Here is a 26,838-nt window from a genome sequence, read left to right as displayed (position 1 = left end):
TCATCTGTCTGTCTGTCCGTTCATCTGCCTGTCTGGCCGTTCATCTGTCTGTCTGGCCGTTCATCTGTCTGTCTGTCCGTTCGTCTGTCTGTCTGTTCGTCTGTCTGTCTGTTCATATGTCTATTCATCTGTCTGTTCATATGTCTGTTCATTTGTCTGTCTGTCTGTCCGTCTGTCTGTCCGTCTGTCTGTCCGTCTGTCTGTCCATCTGTCTGTCCATCTGTCTGTCCATCCGTCTGTCCATCTGTCTGTCCATCTGTCTGTCAGAGTGTGTGTGTGGTTGTCTGGTCACAGTCCGATGGGTCTGGGTAGATCAGGCTCCAGCATGGTTGCAGAGGTAACAGCTCCCAGACTGCAGAAGAGAAAGATTCAGGTCTTAATAAAGCGTGTCCCAAAAGGGCACCCTATTCCCTTTATAGTTCACCATGTTGGGCCCTGGTCAAAAGTAGTGCACTATATAGGGAATAGGTTGCCATTTGAGACATATTTTGGGACATAGTCAATGCTACAGTTTGTCCTTCAGATGAAACACTTGAGGGGCCAACTATGTGTGATTTGGCACGGATAGGAGGTTAGCGTTAGAGTCAGAATTAAGGGTTAGAGGTTAAGGTTAGGAGATTAGAGGTTAGAGGTTAAGGTTAGGAGGTTAGAGCTAGAAGGTCAGAGGTTAAGGTTAGGAGGTTGGAGATTAGGAAAGTAAGGTTACAGGTTAGAGGTTAAGGTTAGGAGACTAGAGGTTAGGAGGTTAAGGTTAAGGTTAGGGGCTAAGGTTAGGAGGTTAAGGTTAGGAGGTTAGGGGCTAAGGTTAGGAGATTAGGGGCAAAGTTTAGGAGGTTAGAGGTTAAGGTTAGGAGGTTAGAGGTTAAGGTTTGGGGCTAAAGTTAGGAGATTAGAGGTTAAGGTTAGGAGGTTAAGGGCTAAGGTTAGGAGGTTAGAAGTTAACGTTAGGGTTAGGAGCTAAGGTTAGGAGGTTAGAGGTTAAGGGCTAAGGTTAGGAGGTTAGAGGTTAAGGACTAAGGTTAGGAGGTTAGAGGTTAAGGGCTAAGGTTAGGAGGTTAGGGTTATGGGCTAAGGTTAGGAGGTTAGAGGTTAAGGGCTAAGGTTAGGAGGTTAGAGGTTAAGGGCTAAGGTTAGGAGGTTAGAGGTTAAGGTTAGAGGTTAAGGTTAGGAGGTTAGGGACTAAGGTTAGGAGGTTAGAGGTTAAGGGCTAAGGTTAGGAGGTTAGGGTTATGGGCTAAGGTTAGAAGGTTATGGGCTAAGGTTAGGGGTTAAGGTTAAGAGGTTAGGGTTATGGGCTAAGGTTAGAAGGTTATGGGCTAAGGTTAGGTGGTTAAGGCCACTGACCTCTCAATGATGCTGTTGTTGGATTGCAACTCTCTCACCACTATCTCCATCTCCTCCTTTAGCTGTTGCATCCTGGACACACACCGATTAAACACAGGGGTTTACACACACATGCAGCCAGGCACATCTCTCACACACACATCTCTCTCTCACACACACACACACAACTCTCACACACACACACACACACCTCCCACACACACACACCTCTCACACCCACACACCTGAGGACCATGTGGTCCTTGTGCCTGGGTGTGGCCTCCTGACCTCCTAGGCCTGTCTGTCCTGGCTGGACTCTGAGCAGGACTCTGTCCAGGAACTGAGGAGAGCACAGCAGGAAAATGGTCAGTGTTATCTTTAAAGCTGCTTATCGGTGTAGGGATGATGCTGGAGATTAGAGGTCAAAGGTTAACCATTTTTTTCTCTCAATCAATATCTTGTTTTAATAAAAAAAAAACATTTATTGTTAAACAATTATTATAGTCAGTTATTCATTATTATATAGTTATTATATTTCTCTATATCAATATATTGTTTTAATATTTGTATTTATTTATTATTAAACAATTGTTATAGTTCAGAGAAAACCTTGTTCTGGCGCTCCTCACACATCTCCAGGTCCCCCATCAGCCCTCGGGAGAAATTGCCAAAGTCTGACAGCCTGCACTGCATCTCATGGAGAAGACTGACAACACACAAATAAAGAAGACTGACAACACACAAATAAAGAACACTGACAACACACATAACACTGACAACACACACATGAAGAACACTGACAACACACACATGAAGAACACTGACAACACACACATAAAGAACACTGACAACACACACATAAAGAACACTGACAACACACACATAAAGAACACTGACAACACACACATAAAGAACACTGACAACACACACATAAAGAACACTGACAACACACACATAAAGAACACTGACAACACACACATAAAGAACACTGACAACACACACATAAAGAACACTGACAACACACACATAAAGAACACTGACAACACACATAACGAACACTGACAACACACATAACACTGACAACACACACATAAAGAACACTGACAACACACACATAAAGAACACTGACAACACACATAACACTGACAACACACACATAAAGAACACTGACAACACACACATAAAGAACACTGACAACACACACATAAAGAACACTGACAACACACACATAAAGAACACTGACAACACACATAACACTGACAACACACACATAAAGAACACTGACAACACACACATGAAGAACACTGACAACACACACATGAAGAACACTGACAACACACACATGAAGAACACTGACAACACACACATGAAGAACACTGACAACACACACATGAAGAACACTGACAACACACACATAAAGAACACTGACAACACACACATAAAGAACACTGACAACACACACATAAAGAACACTGACAACACACACATAAAGAACACTGACAACACACACATAAAGAACACTAACAACAACAGTGTGAGGAGCGAGTTGATATCACTAAAAGGTGTGTGTGTCTAACCTGCTCCAGGTCGATGCTGAGGCCAGCAGGTCTCCATACTTCTGTAGACATTCCTCTCTAAACAGAACCTTCACACGCTTTATATGGGACGACAGGTGGATCCTAGCAGAGAGAGAGAGGGATATGATACACACACACACACACACACACCACACTTTCCTCAGAAACAATGCTAACATACTCACTTCTCAAACTTGTGTATCTGCTCATCATTGTAGGCAAGCTCTAGAACAATCACAAGGGAGACATTTAATAAACACTCAAAACACAGGAGGCACATGTTACACACACACACACACACACACACACACACACACACACACACACACACACACACACACACACACACACACACACACATACTTCCAGTCAGTCGGTCCTTGCGGTACTGTTGGTGGATGGCCATGATCTTCCCCAGGAGGACCTCCATCTTCTGGATGCTGTAGAGGTGAGGGGTCAGAGTTCACACCAGATGCCATTTTAACCCCAACTCTGCACACTGCACCCCCTTGGCCCCGAGCCCTTGTAGAGATGTGAATAAGGACGGAACAGGCATAAACATGATGAAGAAAGTCTCACCTGTTGTCCTCAGCCAGATTCTCAGAGTGGTTGGCCAGTTCTATGTGCAGGTGTTCTAGACGGGTCTGGAATTCCCGGATCCCTCCGGCGTACACTGGCAGGTTCTCTCTGATCTACATGGAGTGAACAAGGACAAACAACACCAGCCCAAACCTCAAGAGAGACAGCCACAGACAGTGTCAAGGATCCTCCCTCCCACCCAACACCCTTCCCCAATCAGTTTCAACGGCATGTCTCTCACCAGTCGCAGATTCTTGCTGTCGTCAGTGGAGTCTGGGGCTTGCAGGGGGAGCTGTCTTCTGCAAGACGAGAGGATGAGAGGCGGACATGAGGGGGGTGAGAGGTGAGGATGAGGAGGACAGGGGGGAGGGAGGGTGAGAAGAGGACAGGAAGGAGGGAGGGAGGTTGAGAGGATGACATGAGGGAGGGAGGGGATGATGAGAGGAGGGAGGGTGAGAGGAAGGCAGGAGGGAGGGAGGGTGAGGAAGACGGGAGGGAGGGTGAGAGGTGAGGAAGACAGGAGGGAGGGAGGGTGAGAAGAGGACAGGAAGGAGGGAGGGAGGTTGAGAGGATGACATGAGGGAGGGAGGGGATGATGAGAGGAGGGAGGGTGAGAGGAAGGCAGGAGGGAGGGAGGGTGAGAGGATGACATGAGGGAGGGAGGGGATGATGAGAGGAGGGAGGGTGAGAGGAAGGCAGGAGGGAGGGAGGGTGAGGAAGACGGGAGGGAGGGTGAGAGGTGAGGAAGACAGGAGGGAGGGAGGGTGAGGAAGACAGGAGGGAGGGAGGGTGAGAGGTGAGGAAGACAGGAGGGAGGGAGGGTGAGAGGAAGGCAGGAGGGAGGGAGGGTGAGAGGTGAGGAAGACAGGAGGGAGGGAGGGTGAGAGGTGAGGAAGACAGGAGGGAGGGTGAGAGGTGAGGAAGACAGGAGGGAGGGAGGGTGAGAGGAAGACAGGAGGGAGGGAGGGTGAGAGGTGAGGAAGACAGGAGGGAGGGAGGGTGAGAGGTGAGGAAGACAGGAGGGAGGGAGGGTGAGAGGTGAGGAAGACAGGAGGGAGGGAGGGTGAGAGGTGAGGAAGACAGGAGGGAGGGAGGGTGAGAGGTGAGGAAGACAGGAGGGAGGGAGGGTGAGAGGTGAGGAAGACAGGAGGGAGGGAGGGTGAGGAAGACAGGAGGGAGGGAGGGTGAGAGGTGAGGAAGACAGGAGGGAGGGAGGGTGAGGAAGACAGGAGGGAGGGAGGGTGAGAGGTGAGGAAGACAGGAGGGAGGGAGGGTGAGAGGTGAGGAAGACAGGAGGGAGGGAGGGTGAGAGGTGAGGAAGACAGGAGGGAGGGAGGGTGAGAGGTGAGGAAGACAGGAGGGAGGGAGGGTGAGAGGTGAGGAAGACAGGAGGGAGGGAGGGTGAGAGGTGAGGAAGACAGGAGGGAGGGAGGGTGAGAGGTGAGGAAGACAGGAGGGAGGGAGGGTGAGAGGTGAGGAAGACAGGAGGGAGGGAGGGTGAGGAAGACAGGAGGGAGGGAGGGTGAGGAAGACAGGAGGGAGGGTAAGAGGTGAATTAAAGTAAAGACACAACTGGTTTAGGTATTCACTGCTCACAATGTGACAATGACTGAGATTGTAAGTGTTTTGTATGTGAGTGTGTGTATATGGTCTTGTCCGTCACTCACAGTGTGTGTAGTCTGTGCTCAGAACTGAGGCAGGAGTGCAGTCTCATGTTGACCATGCTGATACTGAGCAGCGAGTCACCACACTCCCTACCCACCTTCTCCCTGGGTAGACAGAGAGGGGAGAGCATGGGTCATGGCAGATCCATGGGATGTTACTGGTTTGTTTTCACGGTGTGTGTGTGTGTGTGGGTCTCACATGTAGCTGTAGTATCCATGTAGGAATAGTTCTCTGTGTGTGTGTAAAGAACGCACTATCCTCAGGTACTGATAGACTAATCCTACTATCAGCTAGACAGAGGAGAATGGGAGAGAGGGGAGAAAAGAGGGGGGTGAGTAAAGAGACTGATTCACTAAATAGAAAAACACAACCATCAACACACCATTCAGCTGAGAGTTTTAACTGTCTCTTCCAGTTGGTCACACAGTGCTGGATCCCATGTCATGACTCACTTACCTTGGAGAAAGAGTAGTCTGCCACAACGTCAAACCGGGATGGGATGTTGGGCATCTCAGCTACAGAGGACAAAACACACATCATTTATAGTTTATTAACCAATAACAATACCCATTGACACTGAGTGTACAAAACATTAAGGACAGCTTCAGAACAGCCTCAATTCGTTGGGGAATAGTCTACAAGGTGCCAAAAGCGTTCCACAGGGATGATACCATACCCCATGTAATTGTAACAACATACAGGAACTCAAGTTCTTTTGTTCACCCGAACTAGAATACCTCACAATCAAATGACCGTATTATCCCCCAAGATAATTCTCTTTGGTTATTGTCACAGCCGTGTATATTCCCCTCAAGCTGATACCACGACAGCCCTCAAGGAACTTCACTGGACTTTATGCAAACTGGAAACCACATATCCTGAGGCCACATTTTTTGTAGCTGGGAATTTCAACAAAACAAATTTGAGGAAAAGGCTTCCTAAATCCTATCAGCATAGCGACTGTAGCACTCCCGCAAGAAAAACACTCGACCATTACTACTCCAACTTCCGGGATGCATACAAGGCCCTCTCCCGTCCTCCTTTCTGCAAATCTGACAACAACTCCAATTTTCCCCCCTTCCTATAGGCAGAAACTCAAACAGGAAGTACCCGTGCTAAGGACTATTCAACGCTGGTCTGACCAATCGGAATCCACGCTTCAAGATTGTTTTGATCACACGGACTGGGATATGTTCGGGTAGCTTCGGAGAACAATATTGACGTGTACAACGAGACGGTGACTGAGTTTATCAGGAAGTGTATAGGAGATGTTGTACCCACTGTGACTATTAAAACCTAACCTAACCAGAAACCGTGGATATATAGCAGCATTCGCGCTAAACTGAAAGTGCGAACCACCGCATTTAACCATGGCAAGGTGACTGGGAATATTGCAGAATACAAACAGAGCGGTCATTCTCTCCGTAAGGCAATCAAACAGGCAAAACGTCAGTACAGAGACAAAGAGGAGTCGCAATTCAACGGCTCAGACACGAGAGGTATGTGGCAGAGTCTACAGACAATCATGGACTACAAAAGGAAAACCAGACACGTCGCGGACACCGACACCTTGCTCCCAGACAAGCTTAACACGTTCTTTGCCCGCTTTGAGGATAACACAGTGCCGACGCGGCCCGCTACCAAGGACTGTGGGCTCTCCTTCTCCGATGTGAATAAGACATTTAAACGTGTTAACCCTCACTAGGTGTGTTTACGGACATATTCAATCTCTCCCTATCCCAGTCTGCTGTCCCCACATGCTTAAAGATGGCCACCAGGGATCACGTGACCCTTGAACGAGATGGCCGCATGAACTAAGAGCTCCGCACAAGTAGTTTCCAATTCCTAATCTTACCTCCACTTCAAGTTTAAACTCCTCTAGCTTTAGTCCAAAAGTCATGGCGGCTACAAAAGGCGACATTACAGGTGACATTTTTACCCGGACTCGACCACTAGCGGCGGAAAAAGCTTCCAAGAAGCAGCTAGCTTCAGAAAAAGCTAGCGCCATTAGCCAGGAGCAATACTTATTTCCCTCATTAAAATGCAAATCATTTTATAACATTTTTGACATGCGTTTTTCTGGATTTTTTTGTTGTTATTCTGTCTCTTACTGTTCAAATAAACCTACTATTAAAATTATAGACTGATCATTTCTTTGTCAGTGAGCAAACGTACAAAATCAGCAGGGGATCAAATACTTTTTCCCCCCACTGTATAGCCAACATCCAAAGACTCACCCGCCCCGCTAAATGTCATTATAGCCGTCTAATCTATATTTATTTTCCTTTAGCTGAGAGGGATAGGCTCTATAGCCTAACCTAGGCCTACTAACGTTTCAGCCTACTTTTATTTCCCTCTTTTGTGATATTATTACTTGTGGTTCCCTATGTCCTTGGGGGAGGTATATGTAGGCTGGGCTATTGATTTTATTTCCTCCCTCTTTTAATGTGGTCTGGACGGGGGCTACGTTGTCATTTACTCAATGCGGAGCGGAGAGGAGAGGATGAGGCATTTCTTTGGTGGGTGGGGGAGACGTTGTGCATTGCTAACTGTTTTTTTCAGAACACAGAATTGAGACTGAGCGGGGGGGTAATAGATCCACCGGGATGTGTCCAGTTGTTTGGGAACTCGGCTGGGGTGTTCAGAGATTGTTCTTTTATGTACACCATTTATTTTCCTTTTATGTGAACGCAGCTGTAACTATTATCCACCTTTACCCAGAGATGACTTGCACTAAAGTTCGATTACTGTTCGATGACGAGTACCTTAAATCTACTGACATGGAACTGCCAGGGTCTAGGTCATGCAATAAAACGGAAAAAGATACTATGTGCTCTAAAAAAGGAAAAAGCAGACATTGCGCTATTACAAGAGACACACCTCTGTGATGCTGAACATGCCAAACTCCGCAGAGCCTGGGTGGGACAGGTGTATTTCTCATCTTTCAAATCAAACAGGAGAGGTACAGCCATACTTATCCATAACAATGTTCCATTCATAATTGACAAAAACATATCTGATCCGGAGGGGAGATTTATTTTGATAACTGATCACTGTATGGACAACCAATTACTATCTTAAACATATACGCCCCTAATACAGATACTCCTGCTTTCATGTCAAAATGATAACCCTGTTCGATGAGCATTGTGCATCCTTTGGCGTGGTGGCCGGAGATCTTAATTGTACCCTCAACCCAACCCTAGACAAATCATCTCAAGTCCCCACCACAAACCCTAGATCTGCAAAGATGTTGAACTTTCTTACTAAAGAGATGGGACTGATAGATATCTGGAGAGACTAATAGCTCATCTGTGGACTATACATACTACTCTAATGTCCATAACACCTACTCCAGTATAGATTACATTTTTATCCCAAAGAGTTTCATAAATTCAGCCACGTGTACAATCGGACCCATAGCACTTTCAAATCACGCCTTTGTCCACCTCCGCTTTGACCTCTGCAAAAACATTCCGAGGTCAAAGAGCTGGAAATTCAACACCTCCATGTTATCAAACGAAGCGTTCCATACATTGGTAACTACATGGACAGACAACTACACACAAGACAACAAAGATTCTCCTGTTTCTCCGGCCACAATGTGCGACGCTGCCAAAGCCACACTACGAGGTCATCTAATTGCATATGCTTCCTCTAAGAAAAAAGCAATGGAAGCACACAGGCTAGATCTTCAGAGGGAGCTGGAACGCTGTGAAAAAGTACATAAACAATCCCCAGACAGCACCTCCTGGAGTCAACTTAAAGCAGCCAAAGCCAAACTGAACTTGGACTATACTCGGGAAAAAAAAAAAAAAAGTTTTCTTTACAAAACAGAAATACCATGAGTATAGCAATAGGCCGAGTAGATTGCTTGCTTACCAATTAAAAAAAGAGCAGTCAGAGCGTACAATCATGGCTATCCGAACAGCAGAGGACGAGGTCACATATGACCCAAAAAAGATACATTTAACTTTTCATGATTTTTACTGCAAACTATATACCTCTGAGAGAAAACACACGGAGGCAGAACTCCACTCCTTCCTAGAGGGATTCTCGCTACCTAAACTATCAGAGACCGACTGAGAAGATCAACTCCCCCTTCACTCCTGAGGAGATCCTGGAGGCAATTACCTCCATGCCACCTAATAAGTCCCCAGGCCCAGATGGATTCCCCAGAGAGTTCTACAAAGCTTTTTGGCCCCAGCTTAGCCCAATTTTCATGCCAATGCTGGATGATTTTTGCAAAAAACGGAGTTCTCCCAGACTCAATGCACACAGCTCGCATTACAGTGTTGCTCAAAAAAGACAAGGACCCTCTATCCTGCTCGTCCTTCCGGCCCATAAGCTTGTTGGATTAAGACTACAAAATAATTACCAAATTGCTCGCCAAAAGACTAAACACTCTTCTTCCCAAAATAATAAAAGCGGACCAAACTGGATTTATTAGAGAGATACTCTTCTGATAACATTCGCCGTCTTTTTGACATTATTGATCAAGTAAACACACAGAAGACCCCTGTCCTGCTGGCTTCACTGGATGCTGAGAAGGTGTTAGACAGGATGGAGTGGAGCTTTCTGTTCTCAGTCTTAGAAAAGTTCAATATGGGCCCAAACTTTATTAAATGGATTAAGTCCCTATACTCTCATCCAAATGCCATGGTGACTACTAACGGACTGAACTCTGACAGATTCCCTTTGGGACGTGGCACAAGACAAGGGTGCTCGCTGTCCCCCTTGCTCTACTTGTGGGCGGAGCCTCTGGTAGAGTTGATAAGGAGCAATCCAAGTATTATGGGTGATTCTGCAGGCGGCCTGCAGCACAGGATTTCGCTTTACACGGATGATGTCTTGCTCTACATATTCAACCCTGAGAAATCCCTCCCTCCCATTTTAGACACAATTGCTCAGTATGGCAAGTTTTCAGGATATAAGATACATTTGAACAAATCCACTGTCTGCCCTCTCAATATTACACTCACCAGCTCTATGAAGACACTATGTCCATTTCAATGGAAGACACAGGGGTTTCAATACCTTGGGATCTTCATAACACCAGATCTGAATAGCCTTTTCAAGGAAAATTATCTTCCACTCCTGGATCGAATCAAGAACGATCTCCAAACCTGGATCTCCCTCCCAATTAGCTTAGTAGGAAGAATTAATGTCATCCGTATGAACATCCTCCCTAGACTGAACTATTTATTTCAGATGCTCCCATGCTATCTCCCAGTTTCCTTTTTCAAAACAACTAACCAAAGCTTCACCAAATTTATATGGGGCAATAAAAAACCTAGGATCAAGTTCTCCGCTCTATTGAAACCTGAATCTAAAAGGTGGTCTTGCCCTTCCCTCCCTTCAATTGTACTGCTGGTCTGCCCAAATCCGCAACATGCTAACATGGATCACAAACAGACAAGAGTCAACGTGGATTCAGATAGAAGCCCAATCCTGTGGTTCATTACCCCTAAGCTCAATTATATTCATTAATAACTTTAGTGAAGTGGGCAACATAGCTAAAACCTTTGTGATTTACAGCACCCTACTAGCGTGGAGGGACTGTAAGAAATACCTGGGCATTTCCTCCCAAATATGTTCTCACTCGCCTATAGTAGGCAACCCAGACTTGCCAAAAGCCCTGAGGGATGCCAACTTTAATCTTTGGCATACTCTAGGAATCAGGACCTTTTCAGACCTATTTCATCAGAAAACCACTACACTGAAATCCTTTCAAGAGCTCTGCAGTGAATTCAATGTGCAAAGATCCCCTTTTTTTTATACCTTCAAATTAGACATGTCATTCCCTCATTTACTTCCAAGAGGAGGTTTAGAGCTCAGTTGAATGAAGTTTAAACACTTTTTGTCACAGCACAATCCATTAAAGGCAAAATATCTTATATCTATAGACTCCTTCTGAGAAAGGAGGCTCCTCCTTTACTCCTTTGAAAATAATCTGGGAAAAGGACCTTGGTCTGACTACCAGTGATGAGTTATGGGCGGAGGTTTGCGACAGGGTATACTGCTCCTCAACTAATGTAAAAATGTAAGAATAACTGTAAAAGATGTACCTCTGAAAGTGGAACTATATGTATGTATTTTGGAGCTGTAGAGAGATTTCCAGATTTTGGCAATCTATACATACTGCTGCACAGAAAATACTAGATGTACAGTTTGATATGACCCCATGTATCTATCTTCTTAATGCCCAGCAGGACTTTGTTCTTGATCCTGACAGAGAAAGTTTGCTCATGACTATTACATACTTTGCTAAGAAATGTATTGTTCTTTTGTGGGCCTCTAATACTTATCCTACATTTAAAATGTGGATTGACCAGATTGTTGACTTTCTCCCTCTTGAAAAGCTCACTTATGACCTCCACAAGAGACAGCCCAAGTTTGATAGACTCTGGTCTCCACTATTCAACTATATTTCAAATTGGACAGAGTGAATGAGGTGATTAGGGAAATGAGCAGATACATGTTGTGTAAGGTGCTGTAAAAACTAAAAACTAATTATTTGCTCGTCGTCTCAGCTAAGGCTGGAAATAGCTAATAAGAACCCTGATAGTGCTGCTGCAAGTTTATGTTTATATATATATATATATTTATTTTTTTTGTATAATTATTCTTATTTTTTTATATATATATATATATTTTTTTTTTTTAAATATTCTTTTCATTCTTAGTATTATTGTTGTTTTTTTATTTATTTTTTATATATTTTTTTATTATTAGTTTATTTTAGATTTTTTTAATTATTATTCGTTTTTTAAGTCTGTCACATCTGTGAGTGTGGAATGTGTTTTGTTGGTTGATTGAAAAACAAGAAAACTTAATAAAACTTTAAATTGAAAAAAGAAAGCTAAGATAACTGAAATAAACGACTATCGCCCCGTAGCCACCACTTCTGTCATCATGAAGTGCTTTGAAAGACTAGTCAAGGATCATATCACCTCCACCTTACCTGATACCCTAGACCCACTTCAGTTTGCTTACCGCCCCAATAGGTCCACAGACGATGCAACCACCATCACACTGCACACTGCTCTATCCCATCTGGACAAGAGGAATACCTATGTACGAATGCTGTTCATTGACTACAGCTCCGCATTCAACACCATAGTACCCTCCAAGCTCATCATTAAGCTTGAGACCCTGGGTCTGAACCCCACCCTGTGCAATTGAGTCCTGAACTTCCTGACGGGCCGCCCCCAGGTGGTGAAGGTAGGAAACAACACCTCCACTTCGCTGATCCTCAACACTGAGGCCCCACAAGGGTGCGTGCTCAGCCCCCTCCTGTAGATAAAAAGATAATCAAGGACAACAACCACCCGAGCCACTGCCTGTTCACCCCGCTATCATCCAGAAGGCGAGGTCAGTACAGGTGCATCAAAGTTAGGACCGAGAGACTGAAAAACAGCTTCTATCTCAAGGCCATCAGATTGTTAAACAGCCATCACTAGCACAGAGAGGCTGCTGTCTACATATTGACTTGAAATCATTGGCCACTTTAATAAATGGAACACTAGTAACTTTAATAATGTTTACATATTTTGCGTTACTCATCTCATATGTATATACTGTATTCTATTCTACTGTATCTTAGTCTGTGCCGCTCTGACATTGCTCGCCCAAATATTTATATATTATTAATTCCATACCTTTACTTTACATGTGTGTATTAGGTATTTGTTGTGCAATCGTTAGAGATTACTTGTTAGATATTACTGCACTGTCGGAACTACCAACACAAGCATTTCACTACACCCGCAATAACATCTGCTAAACATGTGTATGTGACAAATACAATTTGATTTGATTTCAAAGGTACTTAAATACACTGCTCAAAAAAATAAAGGGAACACTTAAACAACACAATGTAACTCCAAGTCAATCACACTTCTGTGAAATCAAACTGTCCACTTAGGAAGCAACACTGATTGACAATTAACTTCACATGCTGTTGTGCAAATGGAATAGACAACAGGTGGAAATTATAGGCAATTAGCAAGACACCCCCAATAAAGGAGTGGTTCTGCAGGTGGGGACCACAGACCACTTCTCAGTTCCTATGCTTCCTGGCTGATGTTTTGGTCACTTTTGAATGCTGGCAGTGCTTTCACTCTAGTGGTAGCATGAGACGGAGTCTACAACCCACACAAGTGGCTCAGGTAGTGCAGCTCATCCAGGATGGCACATCAATGCGAGCTGTGGCAAGAAGGTTTGCTGTGTCTGTCAGCGTAGTGTCCAGAGCATGGAGGCGCTACCAGGAGACAGGCCAGTACATCAGGAGACGTGGAGGAGGCCGTAGGAGGGCAACAACCCAGCAGCAGGACCGCTACCTCCGCCTTTGTGCAAGGAGGAGCAGGAGAAGCACTGCCAGAGCCCTGCAAAATGACATCCAGCAGGCCACAAATGTGCATGTGTCTGCTCAAACGGTCAGAAACAGACTCCATGAGGGTGGTATGAGGGCCCGACGTCCACAGGTGGGGGTTGTGCTTACAGCCCAACACCGTGCAGGACGTTTGGCATTTCCAGAGAACACCAAGATTGGCAAATTCACCACTGGCGCCCTGTGCTCTTCACAGATGAAAGCAGGTTCACACTGAGCACGTGACAGACGTGACAGAGTCTGGAGACGCCGTGGAGAACGTTCTGCTGACTGCAACATCCTCAAGCATGACCGGTTTGGCGGTGGGTCAGTCATGGTGTGGGGTGGCATTTCTTTGGGGGGCTGCACAGCCCTCCATGTGCTCGCCAGAGGTAGCCTGACTGCCATTAGGTACCGAGATGAGATCCTCAGACCCCTTGTGAGACCATATGCTGGTGCGGTTGGCCCTGGGTTCCTCCTAATGCAAGACAATGCTAGACCTCATGTGGCTGGAGTGTGTCAGCAGTTCCTGCAAGAGGAAGTCATTGATGCTATGGACTGGCCCACCCGTTCCCCAGACCTGAATCCAATTGAGCACATCTGGGACATCATGCCTCGCTCCATCCACCAACGCCACGTTGCACCACAGACTGTCCAGGAGTTGGCGGATGCTTTAGTCCAGGTCTGGGAGGAGATCCCTCAGGAGACTATCCGCCACCTCATCAGGAGCATGCTCAGGCGTTGTAGGGAGGTCATACAGGCACGTGGAGGCCACACACACTACTGAGCCTCATTTTGACTTGTTTTAAGGACATTACATCAAAGTTGGATCAGCCTGTAGTGTGGTTTTCCACTTTAATTTTGAGTGTGACTCCAAATCCAGACCTCCATGGGTTGATAAATTGGATTTCCATTGATTATTTTTGTGTGATTTTGTTGTCAGCACATTCAACTATGTAAAGAAAACAGTATTTAATAAGATTATTTCTTTCATTCAGATCTAGGATGTGTTGTTTAAGTGTTCCCTTTATTTTTTTGAGCAGTATATTTTGTCTTGACCATTCACTCTCTGAATGGCACACACACACAATCCATGTCTCAATTGTCTCAAGGCTTAAAAATCCTTATTTAACCTGTCTGCTCCCCTTCATCTACACTGATTGAAGTGGATTTAACAAGTGGCATCAATGAGGGATCATAGCTTTCACCTGGATTCACCGGGTCAGTCTATGTCATGGAAAGAGCAGGTGTTCTTATTGTTTATGTGTGTGTGTGTCTTACGTTCTTTGAAGGGGAGGCCAGCGTGTGTCTCTGGAGTGCGGCTAAGCAGAAATAGCGGCTGGGAGGGCGAGGTGGAGGGGAAGTTGACCACCTTCATAGAGCCCCCCAGGGAAAGGTCATGACCCAGGAACAGGAAGTGCTGTTGCTCCAGCCCCACCCCCGTCTGAGACGCCACTTCCTCACAGAAAATGGCCGCCCTGGTGAGCGAGACGGGAGAGGTGGGGGGGCAGGGTGGGTGTAGGTCAACACAGATGTGTGTGTGAGTATAGACTGGCAAGTTTGTGTGTGTATGTGTGTGTTTGACTCACGTGTTGTTGTGGTGAATGTATAAGCGGTGAGCTGTGGCCTGTTGCAGGGAGAACAGATAGACTGAGACTCTCTGTAGTATCTCTGTGGTGGCAGAAAAGAACTGGTCAAATGTCCAACACTTCTCCTGGTCTGCCTCCAGTATCCCAGCTAACACTGGGACTAGCTGACCCCTCAGACCCCTAAACAAAAGAGTGTGAAAGAGAGAGAGTTAAACTGCAACTTCAGATACACTCATTAAAGGCACTATGACAAGTCTCTCTTGGCTGAGAGTTGAGGAAAGACTTGACTTCTTGTTTTTATAAGAAACAATGTGTTGGAAATTCCAAATTGTTTGCATAGTCAACTTACACACAGTACTGACATACACACTTACCCCACCAGACATGCCACCAGGGGTCTTTTCACAGTCCCCAGGTCCAGAACAAATTCAAGGAAACACTATAAAACTGTTATACAGAGCCATGAGTACATGGAACTCCCTTCCATCTTATATAGCGCAAGTGAACAGCAAACCTGGTTTCAAAAAACAAATAAAGCAACACCCCACAGCACCATGACTCTTCCCCATGTGACCTACTTGTTGTGTGTAGGTCTGACATGTATGTGTAACTGATAGATGCACATGCTATTTTACAGTAAACAAACTGACAACAGACTTTCAGCACACTTAAAGGGAAGGACATTTAACAAGCACAGCACTTACACAAATGAAAAGAAATTGATGGGGGCTGTTTTGTTAGACTTTAGTGCGGCTTTGGACATTATCAATCAAAGGTACTGACTTTGAGAGCAGGCAGCTGTTTGGTAGGTGGTAGCTCCACTCTATAGGTCCGTCGTTGACCTTCTGAACTCCAGAAATGGCCCCTACTGGCTTCTCTTTGGTGATCTTATACCTGCACGTCACAGACCGGGGAAGAGGGGGAGCAGAGAGAGAGGAGACGCTAGCTCTTTATTTTACACTCCTATTTCAGCTGTTGTTGTCTTTGTTTAGACTAATACCAAAGAAATAAAATAGCAATTATTAGGCAATTTCAACATAGTAATTACATGCACACTCACTGTTGAATCTATGAAACACACCACACAGAGACTTACATGGTGGGTTTGTTCCTGCGGGGTCCTCCGTAGGGTGTGAAGGGTAAAGAACCGGTGGCAGCGTGGTAAAACGTCACTCCAATACTCCACAGGTCAACACTCACACCATAGGTCTTGTGCTGGGGCTTACGCAGTACTGCACGCTCATACATGTCTGGGTGCTACACACACACACACACATGCACAAACAAGCTCAATAACACACACCGTAGCCTGCCCTAACTTATGAGGCACATGAAAACTACAGGCTCATACATCTCCCCTCCCCTCTTGTCTCCATACCCTCCTTGTCTTCTCTCCTCCACTACCTTTCCTCTCTACTCCTCTCCTCTCCCTCTCTCTCTCACCAGGTATTCCTCTGTTCCGTAGATGGAGACAAACTTCTCATCATCCTCTAGTTCTCTGGCCGCTCCGAAGTCTGTTAGCTTATAGACGGACCTCCCGTCCTCTCCCACCTGACGCATGATGTTCCCAGGCTTAATGTCTCGGTGCACCACCCCATTCTCACGCAGATGGTTCATCCCGTGCGCTAGAAGAAATAGGAGGAATGGTTCATTCCATTAATTGGGGGGGACAATGACTAACTTCTCCCCTCATCCCCAGGCCCCTAACCTCTCTACCCCTCCTCACACACCCACACACTGTAGTACTATGAGAAACTCTGTCTCAGGCAGACCGAAGGCGTTCTCTGGCTCTTCCAGCAGACTGAGCAAACTGCCTCCTGAACAATACTCCATCACCAACACCTTTTGTTTATTGCTCAGCTAGAGAGAAAGAGAGACAGAGAGAGTTAATATATAAATACCAGGGAGAGTTGAAACGGCACAGTAATACAGACTAATATAAGTCCTCTCCTCACTCATTATCTCCGCCCCCCCTTCCCGTCACAACTCTCCCCTCTCCCGTCCTTAACTCGTCCCCTCCTCACCTCCTCCACAGAGAAGAGTGTGATGATGTTGTTGTGGTTGAGTCTCCTGAGCATTTCAAACTCTCTCATCTGAACCTCGTAGGGACGGCTGTAGCTCAAATGGTTAAACACCTTCACCGCAACCTGCTGCCCTGTCCTCTACACGCACGCACACACACGCACACATGCACGCGCACACACACAGAGTCAGTTATAAAAAGTTATAGTTATCATCTTTTTTGTCATATGACATTGTTATGTAGTTGTCATAAGTGTACAGTGTTACCATTGGGCTCCATGATAGACATGCTAGGTTATCACGGTGAAGATATGTTCCGTCCCTCAGCGGGTGTAAGAAGTAGCCTACACTTCAAAGTTTAGATGCGGATGACATCTCAGTCACTCTGAACTTTTTGATCTAGTTAGATTTTTCTTTGATGTACTGAAATGGTGTGTGTGGGCGTATGCTGATGTACGTAACAATGTAGTCTGTGGGGAGGTGCTGACGCGTATAATGGTATATGGTGTTGTTGGGTTCACCTTGGGGTCATGATAGGGGCTGTACCGAATGTTTGATGTATTATAATAATTGATTATGCTTATGTTGTATTAATAGAAGGGGAAGGGTTATAAGACCTCTCCCCCTTACATTTATAGGGTCCTAGACTACAGGTTAACAATATAGACTAGACTACAGGTTAACAATACCGTATATATATATATATATATATAAAGTTTAATATTGTTCCACAGTACTTTTCTAGTCTCTGCTTCTTCTAAAAACGGTCTAGGAGATGTGTCAAAGATAAAAGAGATGCAGAACTCTGCAGGGGAGGGAAAGAGATAAGAGACTAGTCAGACATTCCACTATAAATCAATTAGGGGAGTGGACATTTACTGCTGAGCCTTTAGATAACACTGAAACTCTTGTTTGTATAGCTGTGCAGGCATGGGCTTGGTCTCATGAGTAGAAGGTAATGACATTGGCATCACTATAGATTGACTGCAAGCATAATAAAACAACTGGGATCCTTTCATATTTTGCAGAACTTACTCAGAAACATGCGTGCTATGTTCCCGTTGTCAACTTCTGTCTGCAATTGCATTAATTAATGAATGATTGATTTACTTAAAGATATTGTCTGAATGCTAATTTCACCAATGAGCCAACGATTGACAAGGAACAAGGAACGAACCCCAACAGTGTATATCAGGTTCAGTGATTCTCAATGTTGACCCTGGGAACCAACTGTCTGTGCCCGATGTGGCTCTGAGCATCACTTCGGCACTTAGCCAGTGGCGATTTTAGCATGTAAGTCTTGGTGGGGGGGGGGGTTATATGCATGCCAGCAAAGCCACTACACAACACTAAACAATACATGAATTGCACTATAATTGCAACAAACGGTACCCACAAACTGTTATGGCCTACATAAAGCTGTCCCAACAGCAGAGCTTTCCTTTCAGCACCATGGAGTGAATCTTTACCACTGTTACACCTGGCTATCAGCAGAGCCTTGTCTGGCAGCGAAACAGTTTATTCAGCCTCATTTACTGCCTTTTAAAAACATAGCTGATATGGCTGACTTGCTTAAACAAATATGGTTTCTACTGACAATTGAGATGTACAAACTATGGCATAAGGGGACGACGAGCGGATAAGAGGCAATCTGTAATTTAGATTAAGACATGAATGAGCGAGTTAGGACGGACTTAGTCAATATAACTATTTGTTTAGCACTTCTGAAATGTACAGCGACAGAATTCAGAACATGGGCCGTTCTTACAGTATTATCCCTGTACACTAAGTCAGAACTGTAGGATAAATAAAGGGGCATATACGTAGACAATGAAAGCTCTTACAATATTCAATGACATTTCTCTAAAACAGGCTATATGTGCACCATCAAGTCAGAACAATAGGCTAATTACGAGGGAGGAAAGTGACCACATTTTTAGGTTGAGGCACATGGGCTACTAACAGCTTACTACACAACATACACTTAGTATTGGCTACATACACTTTCTTGGCTACAGTATACATATCTCCCTGGCATATTACATAATTTATGCAGCAGCATACAATACATTTTTTGACTCACTTTATTGTGCTGTGCTCACTTGAACAGGAAGGTGGTGTGGCGGTCCTTCTTGTGGGCTCTAGAAAGAATTCCAAGTTGGATGACCTTTCAAAATTATTTTCCGTATTTTCCCAGTCGGAGCTAGTTTTATCCGAGTTCCCAGTAGTCTTGAACTCCCGAAGTCTGAGATATCCCAGTTCCGAGTTTCCATTTGTTTTGAATGCGGATTAACAGCATGGCCAATGTATTAAAAATGTTCTGGCCTATTGCATTACCCCCTTTTTCATGATATCCAATTGGTAGTTACGATCTTGTCTCATCGCTGCAATTCCGCTACGGACTCGGCGAAGGTTGAGAGCCAAGCCACACTGCTTCTTGACACACTGCTCGCTTAACCCAGAAGCCAGCCACACCAATGTCTCGGAAGAAACACTATCGAACTAATGACCAAAGTCAGCTTGCAGGCGCCACAAGAGCATGATGAAACAAGGACATTCCGGCCAAACCCTCCCCTAACCTGGACGACGCTGGGCCAATTGTGCACCACCTTATGGTTCTCCTGGCCACTGCCGGCTGTGACACAGCCTGGGATCGAACCCGGGCCTGCAGCGGCGCCTCATTGTTGAATTTGCGATTTCCAACTTATGTAATGTTTATGTCCAATGGCCGATGAGCATAGATACGTTTTATCTATAATTTCTCTTCATATGACAAGGATTGAAAAGGATTTACCAGTAGATTGCCGACTTAATTCCTGATGACTGCTAGCTAAGATTGTGAAAGTATGGTGTTGACATGATCAGTCCAGTCAAAGCTACCGTATATATATAACGTCATTTTATCTGTAGCCAATGATCTTGAGCCTTCTTGGATGGGCACTTCTTTTATTTATTTACCCCTTTTTCTCCCCAATTTTGAGGTATTCAATTGGTAGTTACAGTCTTCTCTCATCGCTGCAATTCCCGTACGGACTCGGGAGAGGCGAAGGTTGAAAGCCGTGCATCCTCCGAAACACAACCCGACCAAGCCGCACTGCTCCTTGACACAATGCCCACATAACCCGGAAGCCAGCCGCACCAATGTGTCGGAGGAAACAGTGTACACCTGGCGACCGTGTCAGCATGCACAGCGCCCGGTCCGCCACAGGAGTCGCTAGTGTGTGATGGAACAAGGACATCCCTGCCGGCCAAATCCTCCCCTAACCCAGACGACGCTGGGCCAATTGTGCGCCGCCCCATGGATCTCCCGGTCGCGGTCAGCTGCGACAGAGCCTGGACTCGAACCCAGAATCTCTAGTCGCACAGCTACTAGAGTGCATCAAAGCTGGGACCGAGAGACTGAAAAACAGCTTCTATCTCAAGGCCATCAGATTGTTAAACAGCCATCACTAACACAGAGTGGCTGCTGCCAACAAACTTACTCATCTCTAGCCACTTTGATAATGAAAAATTTATGTAATATATGTATCACTAGCCACTTTAAACAATGCCACTTTATATAATGTTTACATACCCTACATTACTCATCTCATATGTATATACTGTACTCTATACCATCTACTGCATCTTGCCTATGCCGTTCGGCCATCGCTCATTCATTAATCTTTATGTACGTATTCTTATTCATTCCTTTACATTTGTGTGTATAAGTAGTGTGTGTGTGTTGTTGTTGTGAAATTGTTAGATTACTTGTTAGATATTACTGCATGGTCGGAACTAGAAGCACAAGCATTTCGCTACACTCGCATTAACATCTGCTAACCATGTGTATGTGACAAATAAAATTTGATTTACCGTAAATTCCAGACTATAAGCCGCAACTTTTTTCCCAGGCTTTGAACCTCGCGGCTTAAACAATGACGCGGCTAATATATGGATTTTCCCCGCTTTCAATTTTTTTTTCTCCAAAAAAACACATTCTGTGACGTGCTCAGTTTTTTGGTGGCATGAAGCTTTCATTAGACCAATGAAATTGCCGAACGGGTTAAGGTCAAAAAACTTTTTTGTTTACTGTTTAGATTAAATCGAGCACTCTCAAACTTCCCATCATTCTGATTACGGTAGTCATTTTGTCACCCTCATCATGGCAAAGACACGGAGAAATGCATATGATGCAGCTTTCAAGTTGAAGGCGATTGATCTGGCTGTTGGAAAAGGAAATAGAGCTGCTGCACGGGAGCTTGGTCTTAATGAGTCGATGATAAGACGTTGGAAACAGCAGCGTGAGGAATTGACTCAGTGCAAAAAGACAACTAAAGCTTACTGCAATTTTTTTTTTATTGTTACAAGCCGTGTTTCGTTAAAGCCTATTTATTTTTGTTACAAGCCGTGTTTCGTTAAAGCCTATTTATTTTTGTTACAAGCCGTGTTTCGTTAAAGCCTGTGTAAAGTTCATGTTTCAATGTACCGGTAGGCACCTGCGGCTTATAGACATGTGCGGCTTATTTATGTTCAAAATAATAATATCTTTTTAAATTCAGTGGGTGCGGCTTATATTCAGGTGTGCTCAATAGTCCGGAAATTACGGTAGCACTGTGATGCAGTGCCTTAGACCACTGAGCCTCTTGGGAGGCCCTGGATGGGCACTTTTAATGTAAGTCTATGGCAGCACCCATGGGGCTTGAATTTTCAAGCTCTACCCATATATTTTTCCGGTGACGTAGTGTTCCCATGAGTGACAGAACACTGAGCCAATCATGGCACAACTAGTGAACATTACCAACCCCTACACGTCGTATTTTCCGCTGGCTGCCCCACCACCACAGAAAACACTGAGCTACGCTGAAACACCTGCATTTTGGAGTCGCCTTACTCAAGAAAGCAAAAAATGTATTGTATGCGGCTTTATTAACCCAATTATGATTATTGAATGCTAAACAGCTCGGCCCTGAATGAAGTGTTGCCACTGCACCGAGCACACGACAATCTTTTTGTTGTAAAGGTGAGTTTAGAGTCCTACCTTGTTGCGGGCCTTGTAGACGCTGGCTGTCGCCCCCTGACCAAGCACATCTCCCAAAGACCACAGGTAGTTGGCTGTGCTCGCAGTCATCTTCTCTGTCATCTACAGCCTGGAGAAGTCTGATTGGCTGCTGTAGGGAATATACAGAAGGCTATGAGTCAAGAACTGAAACACACCTATTCAGAATGAAAACTATTCACAGGATGTTGGTGTGGAATGGAGAGTCAAGGGGTGGGGTTCATATAAAGTCAGAGGTAATGTGGACTTCTCTCTGGTCAGAAAGGTAAACAACAAGGGGGAAGAAGTTCAAGTTATAGCTCAAATATAGATTCAGAACTTTTGTGAAATAACACAGATACAAATACATGGCAAATAGAAATCAAACTGGATGGACATCAGAAATAGAGGAAGGCCAGGACTAAAAACAAAGAAAATACAACTATTGTAAAATAGCTTGTGTCTGTAAAATGTGTACAGTATGTATAAGCTGGAAGCAGAAGCATAAGTGTTATTGTTTATTAGTTTAGTCCAATTAGGGGAGGGGTGGTAGGGTTTGCGGGAATAATAAAGGAAGGTATATTCTAAAAAAAAGTGTGTATGTGTATACAGTTGAAGTCGGAAGTTTACATACACTTATGTTGTATATATATATATATATATATATATATATATATATATATATATATATATATATATATATATATATATATAACACATCTACACAGGCCCATTATCAGCAACCATCAGTCCTGTGTTCCAATGGCACGTTGTGTAAGCTAATCCAAGAGATATATATATATATATATATATATATATATATATATCGGTATGTATATAGATAGATATATAGATTTAACCCAAAAATATATGGGGGATTGGAAATGCAGACAATTACATTGAAGGAAGCAATAATCTATCTGCAATACTAAAGCTGATCCACCCATTAAAAACATGAGAGAAAAAAAGAAGTTCAAGTTCCCAAAATGTGAAATGAATAGATTACAGGCTACCTGTAGATCCATTCCACTGTCGCTAATCATCCGGTAGGGCCTATCAATGTTGAGACACATCTGTTGAAAACGACGCTATACACCGTAATGTCCTGAACAGCTGAGACCAGTTAGGTGTTGAGGTACACTCCCTGGGCGTTGTGACAGGGCTTAGTCATAAAAAATATACGATTTTCTACACAATACTAAAGACAATGTGTGTGTCTAAAAACGGATAGGGGGACATTGGCAAACTTGCCAAAACTGAAGTTCAAGGTTCGATGTCTTGAATAAAAGGTAGCCTACCTGTCTCGTTTTTCGTCACAGGGACAAATTTGAACTCTTTGCATCCACAATCTGCGACATTTCGTTGAAGTTTCCAGACAAAACAGATGGCAACCTCACCTATTCTCCGTCACTAAACCGGGTAATCTTGGAAGATTTCGGCGGAAATGCAACTAGTCTGTGCATTCTATGCAAGTTTCGGTTCAGTGCTGTAACTTCCGAGTTGTACACCAGTTTACTTTACAGATAAGCTCTGGTGATATCTAGTGGCTTATATTGTGTACTACACCCATAGCGCTCAATGTAATTTCATGTATTGGATACTTCCAGTTTGATCATCTTGGTTGGAGAAGCACAGATAATAATATTCACATTGTTGATGAATTCCAGGGCTGGACTATTAAAAATAACTGTGAGGGGTGTTCCTCGAGGTTTCCTATTCAATTATAGGCAAATAGAACAAACCTTGTCTCTAGTAGGATGTCTCTAACCACATCCTGATTGGTGTTGTAGAAGAATCGAGGAGGAGACAAGAAAGAAGCCTCTGTCAGTAAAGCCCTGTGGAAGCAGATCTTCTGAAGACACAAGTGTGGTCAATGGACAAGAGTCTCATCCGTGTGTGTGTGTGTGAGAGAGAGAGAGAGAGAGAGAGTGAGTGAGTCAGAGAACCAGATGCATGCAATCCATCATCCTCATCCTCATCATCGTCACTGCCATCATCACCATTATCACTATCATCATCATCCTATCATCAAATTCCCTGTTACCATCATTACCATCATCTTCATCCCATTCATCATCATCACTGTCATCATAATCTCCACAACAACGCAGACACCTTTATAGCAAGCAATGTTTATTAAAAAGTCTCCTACAAGAACTAGACATAGAATTATATAAGTTCTATTTGATTAAACTACTATTGCTATTACTGTACAATATTGTACCAGAAAAACAGTGTACCTCTGTAATGTACAACATTGTATATACAAAGTACATCTTAACACAGGATTCTCCAGTAATACAGAGGCAACTATACATATATTTGACATTACAGTCATTTTTTAGATCTTGTGTTTTCAAATGGACAAGAAATGCATATTTAACAATAGTTAATCATAATAAAATCCTCCTCACTCAGTCAGTCTTGGAGCACACCGTGTCATTCTAAGTATGGTGAGGATACTGAGGCTCCTAGCTCCTATACACCGAAGCCAGGATAACACAGACACCAACCACAAAGCATCTCCCATGAGTGTATGTTTGTATGACGTGTGTGTTAATGCCTATTCACCCCACCCCATACACACACACACGCACACGCACACACGCACACGCACATGCACAATCCCTCCAGTTGCCAAGATGAGTCAAGGGGTGCAACACAATGTAAAATACATCTTAAAATACACACACAGAGATAAAACATTACAATTAGAATGAAATCACCTGTTACAGATCATTTGGGAATGCAATAATACAAGTAAATACCTGGAATAAGGAAGGACCCAGACAGAGGGATATTAGTGTCTGTGGGAAGAGGCAGAATGCTAGGAGGAGAAAGGTACAGAGAGAGCAGGGTGATAGGGAGAGATGTCTGCTGCGTTTCTAGCCTCAGGCATCTCTAAGCCCTGACATTTAATATCCTGGTCTCTAAAGCATCCTGCCGCCTCCCACTAACCTTGACCAATCAAAACATTCTGTCTCCTCCCCTTGACCAATCACAGTTCAGACTTCAGAAAATGCTACCACAGTGAAAGACAGGACCGGACCGGTTTGAGACTGATCACATGATGCGACAGTTAGGGAGTCACAGCAGAGGTTCTCTTAAAGACGAGCACAACAGAACAGACCTCGGGGCTGTTCCTATAACTCATTTCATTGGATTATATAAATCCAATCAATTATTGGATGCAGGTCCGCCATGACACACATCAATGCTATTGGTAGAGGAGCGACAGAGGAGACAGTGTGACACTTCCTGTTGTCCTCTGTGTTTAGCGGCTGGGACTGAGAACTTGTCAGTCACACGAACATTAAGCCTAGTGATCAGTGATACTGGTAGCAGTGGTTCTGACGACACAGGTTCTGCTGTCTTTGTGTCCCATCCTGTTGGTCCCCATGTCTCTAAAGAGCAGGCATTAGTCGGTTCCCTTAATGATGAGTGGTTAACGCTGACTTCTGAGAGCTGTGAAGGGTCACTGACGTGCACACACACACACACACCCAACACACACGTAGACAACTACACAGTTTACTATTACATATTCTGAGGATAAACTAACAAGTGGAAGAAAATAAGCATAAAGTAATGTTTATGAATGGTCTTGGCGAGGTTTGTTTGTGCTTGTATCTAAACAAACTCTTCCACCTCACTGAGATTCCTCATCTGCACATGTCCAGTTATCACCATGGTTAATAAACTATACATGTAAAAATACCCTTTTTGCTGATTTGGTCTGGAGTAATCATTTGTGGGAAGCTGGTGTAAGAGGCGCGTTTGGTAGTATTGAAAATAGATGCAGTCAGTCAGCACTGCGACTGTTGTGGCCCCAGCATGCGAGGAGAACCTGAAAGGCATTTAGCTGCCACAGAACACACACACACACACACTAGACACACATGTGTATGGGTGTGTCTATTCCACTTCTGTAACAGAGCGTATATTAATGCTGGGAATCTAAGGGAGAGAGAAGCAGCAGGCCTGGCATGCTGCTAAGCTGATGAGCCTGTCAGACTCTTATTGCTAAAGAAAGGTTGGTTATTGAGAACAGCCATGTCGTGCACTTAAACCCCAGCAGGAGGTGCTGTTGGAAAGCTAGACAAGCATTGCATTATGTGGGTAAATACAGAATGTAGAGAAGGACTTTTAACTATTGTCCTGCAAGGCCCCATCAATACACACCTGGGACATTGGTGATTAGGCTCTCTGGCCAATCAATTACATTACAACTTCCACTTAGAAAAGTAAACCAGCATTCCTTTGGCCCCTGAGGGGTGCTAATTGAATAGCCCTGATGAAGAGTATAGTAGAGTCTAGTAGAATACAGTAGAAAAGAGCGTGGTGTATAGCAGCTTTACTGGTGAGCATTGTTGTTAGAACGAGTCACCACAACACTCAGCTTGCCTACACACAGGAGGATCAGAGACATAGCCTAGCCCTCTTCTCTTCACGTAGAAACAGGCAATCCACTGCTCTCTCCATCCATCCATCTGTCTGTCCATCTCTGTCACTTTCTGTCCAGGTTGGCTGATCCAGTGTTGCTCCAGTGTTGAAGCAGCGAGGGAACATGTAGCCAGAGAAAGTGGATACTGAGTTTCTTCTGAGTTATATAGTGTTCTGTGTTCCACAGTCTGTCTGTGTGTTCTCAGAGGGTGTGGATCCAGGAGTCACACACTCACACAGCCATCCAGGTGA

General features: G+C 44.4%; 1 protein-coding gene across 2 annotated transcripts in view; it reads right to left on the bottom strand.

The window, feature by feature from the left end:
* Positions 1–225: 225 nt before the first annotated feature.
* The window catches only part of ikbke (inhibitor of nuclear factor kappa B kinase subunit epsilon), a 26,836-nt gene continuing 223 nt past the window's right edge, over positions 226–26,838 (bottom strand). Inside the window, exons 1-22 of one of the 2 annotated variants that reach the window (XM_029774663.1) lie at positions 24,912–26,838; positions 23,886–23,917; positions 22,147–22,276; positions 17,129–17,266; positions 16,835–16,964; positions 16,548–16,729; positions 16,201–16,361; positions 15,888–15,998; positions 15,105–15,284; positions 14,797–14,993; positions 5,601–5,659; positions 5,343–5,434; positions 5,147–5,248; positions 3,721–3,778; positions 3,480–3,592; positions 3,264–3,340; positions 3,086–3,125; positions 2,901–3,002; positions 1,933–2,029; positions 1,569–1,663; positions 1,345–1,416; positions 226–352 (exon numbers count right to left, since the gene is read on the bottom strand). The exon at positions 24,912–26,838 is cut by the window's right edge and continues 223 nt beyond it. In XM_029774663.1, coding sequence (XP_029630523.1) covers positions 289–352; positions 1,345–1,416; positions 1,569–1,663; positions 1,933–2,029; positions 2,901–3,002; positions 3,086–3,125; positions 3,264–3,340; positions 3,480–3,592; positions 3,721–3,778; positions 5,147–5,248; positions 5,343–5,434; positions 5,601–5,659; positions 14,797–14,993; positions 15,105–15,284; positions 15,888–15,998; positions 16,201–16,361; positions 16,548–16,729; positions 16,835–16,964; positions 17,129–17,266; positions 22,147–22,248 — 2,172 coding nt within the window. In that variant the 5' untranslated portion in view covers positions 22,249–22,276; positions 23,886–23,917; positions 24,912–26,838 and the 3' untranslated portion in view covers positions 226–288. Of the gene's footprint in view, positions 353–1,344; positions 1,417–1,568; positions 1,664–1,932; positions 2,030–2,900; positions 3,003–3,085; positions 3,126–3,263; positions 3,341–3,479; positions 3,593–3,720; positions 3,779–5,146; positions 5,249–5,342; positions 5,435–5,600; positions 5,660–14,796; positions 14,994–15,104; positions 15,285–15,887; positions 15,999–16,200; positions 16,362–16,547; positions 16,730–16,834; positions 16,965–17,128; positions 17,267–22,146; positions 22,277–23,441; positions 23,638–23,885; positions 23,918–24,911 lie in introns of those variants that run through there. The other variant, XM_029774662.1, reaches the window with a different exon arrangement.

Source organism: Salmo trutta, chromosome 14, assembly GCF_901001165.1.
Source record: "Salmo trutta chromosome 14, fSalTru1.1, whole genome shotgun sequence".
In the NCBI taxonomy this organism is placed as follows: Eukaryota; Metazoa; Chordata; class Actinopteri; order Salmoniformes; family Salmonidae; genus Salmo; species Salmo trutta.
The sequence above is the reverse complement of the archived record's forward strand: the minus strand, read 5'-3'. Positions and strand labels throughout refer to the sequence as shown.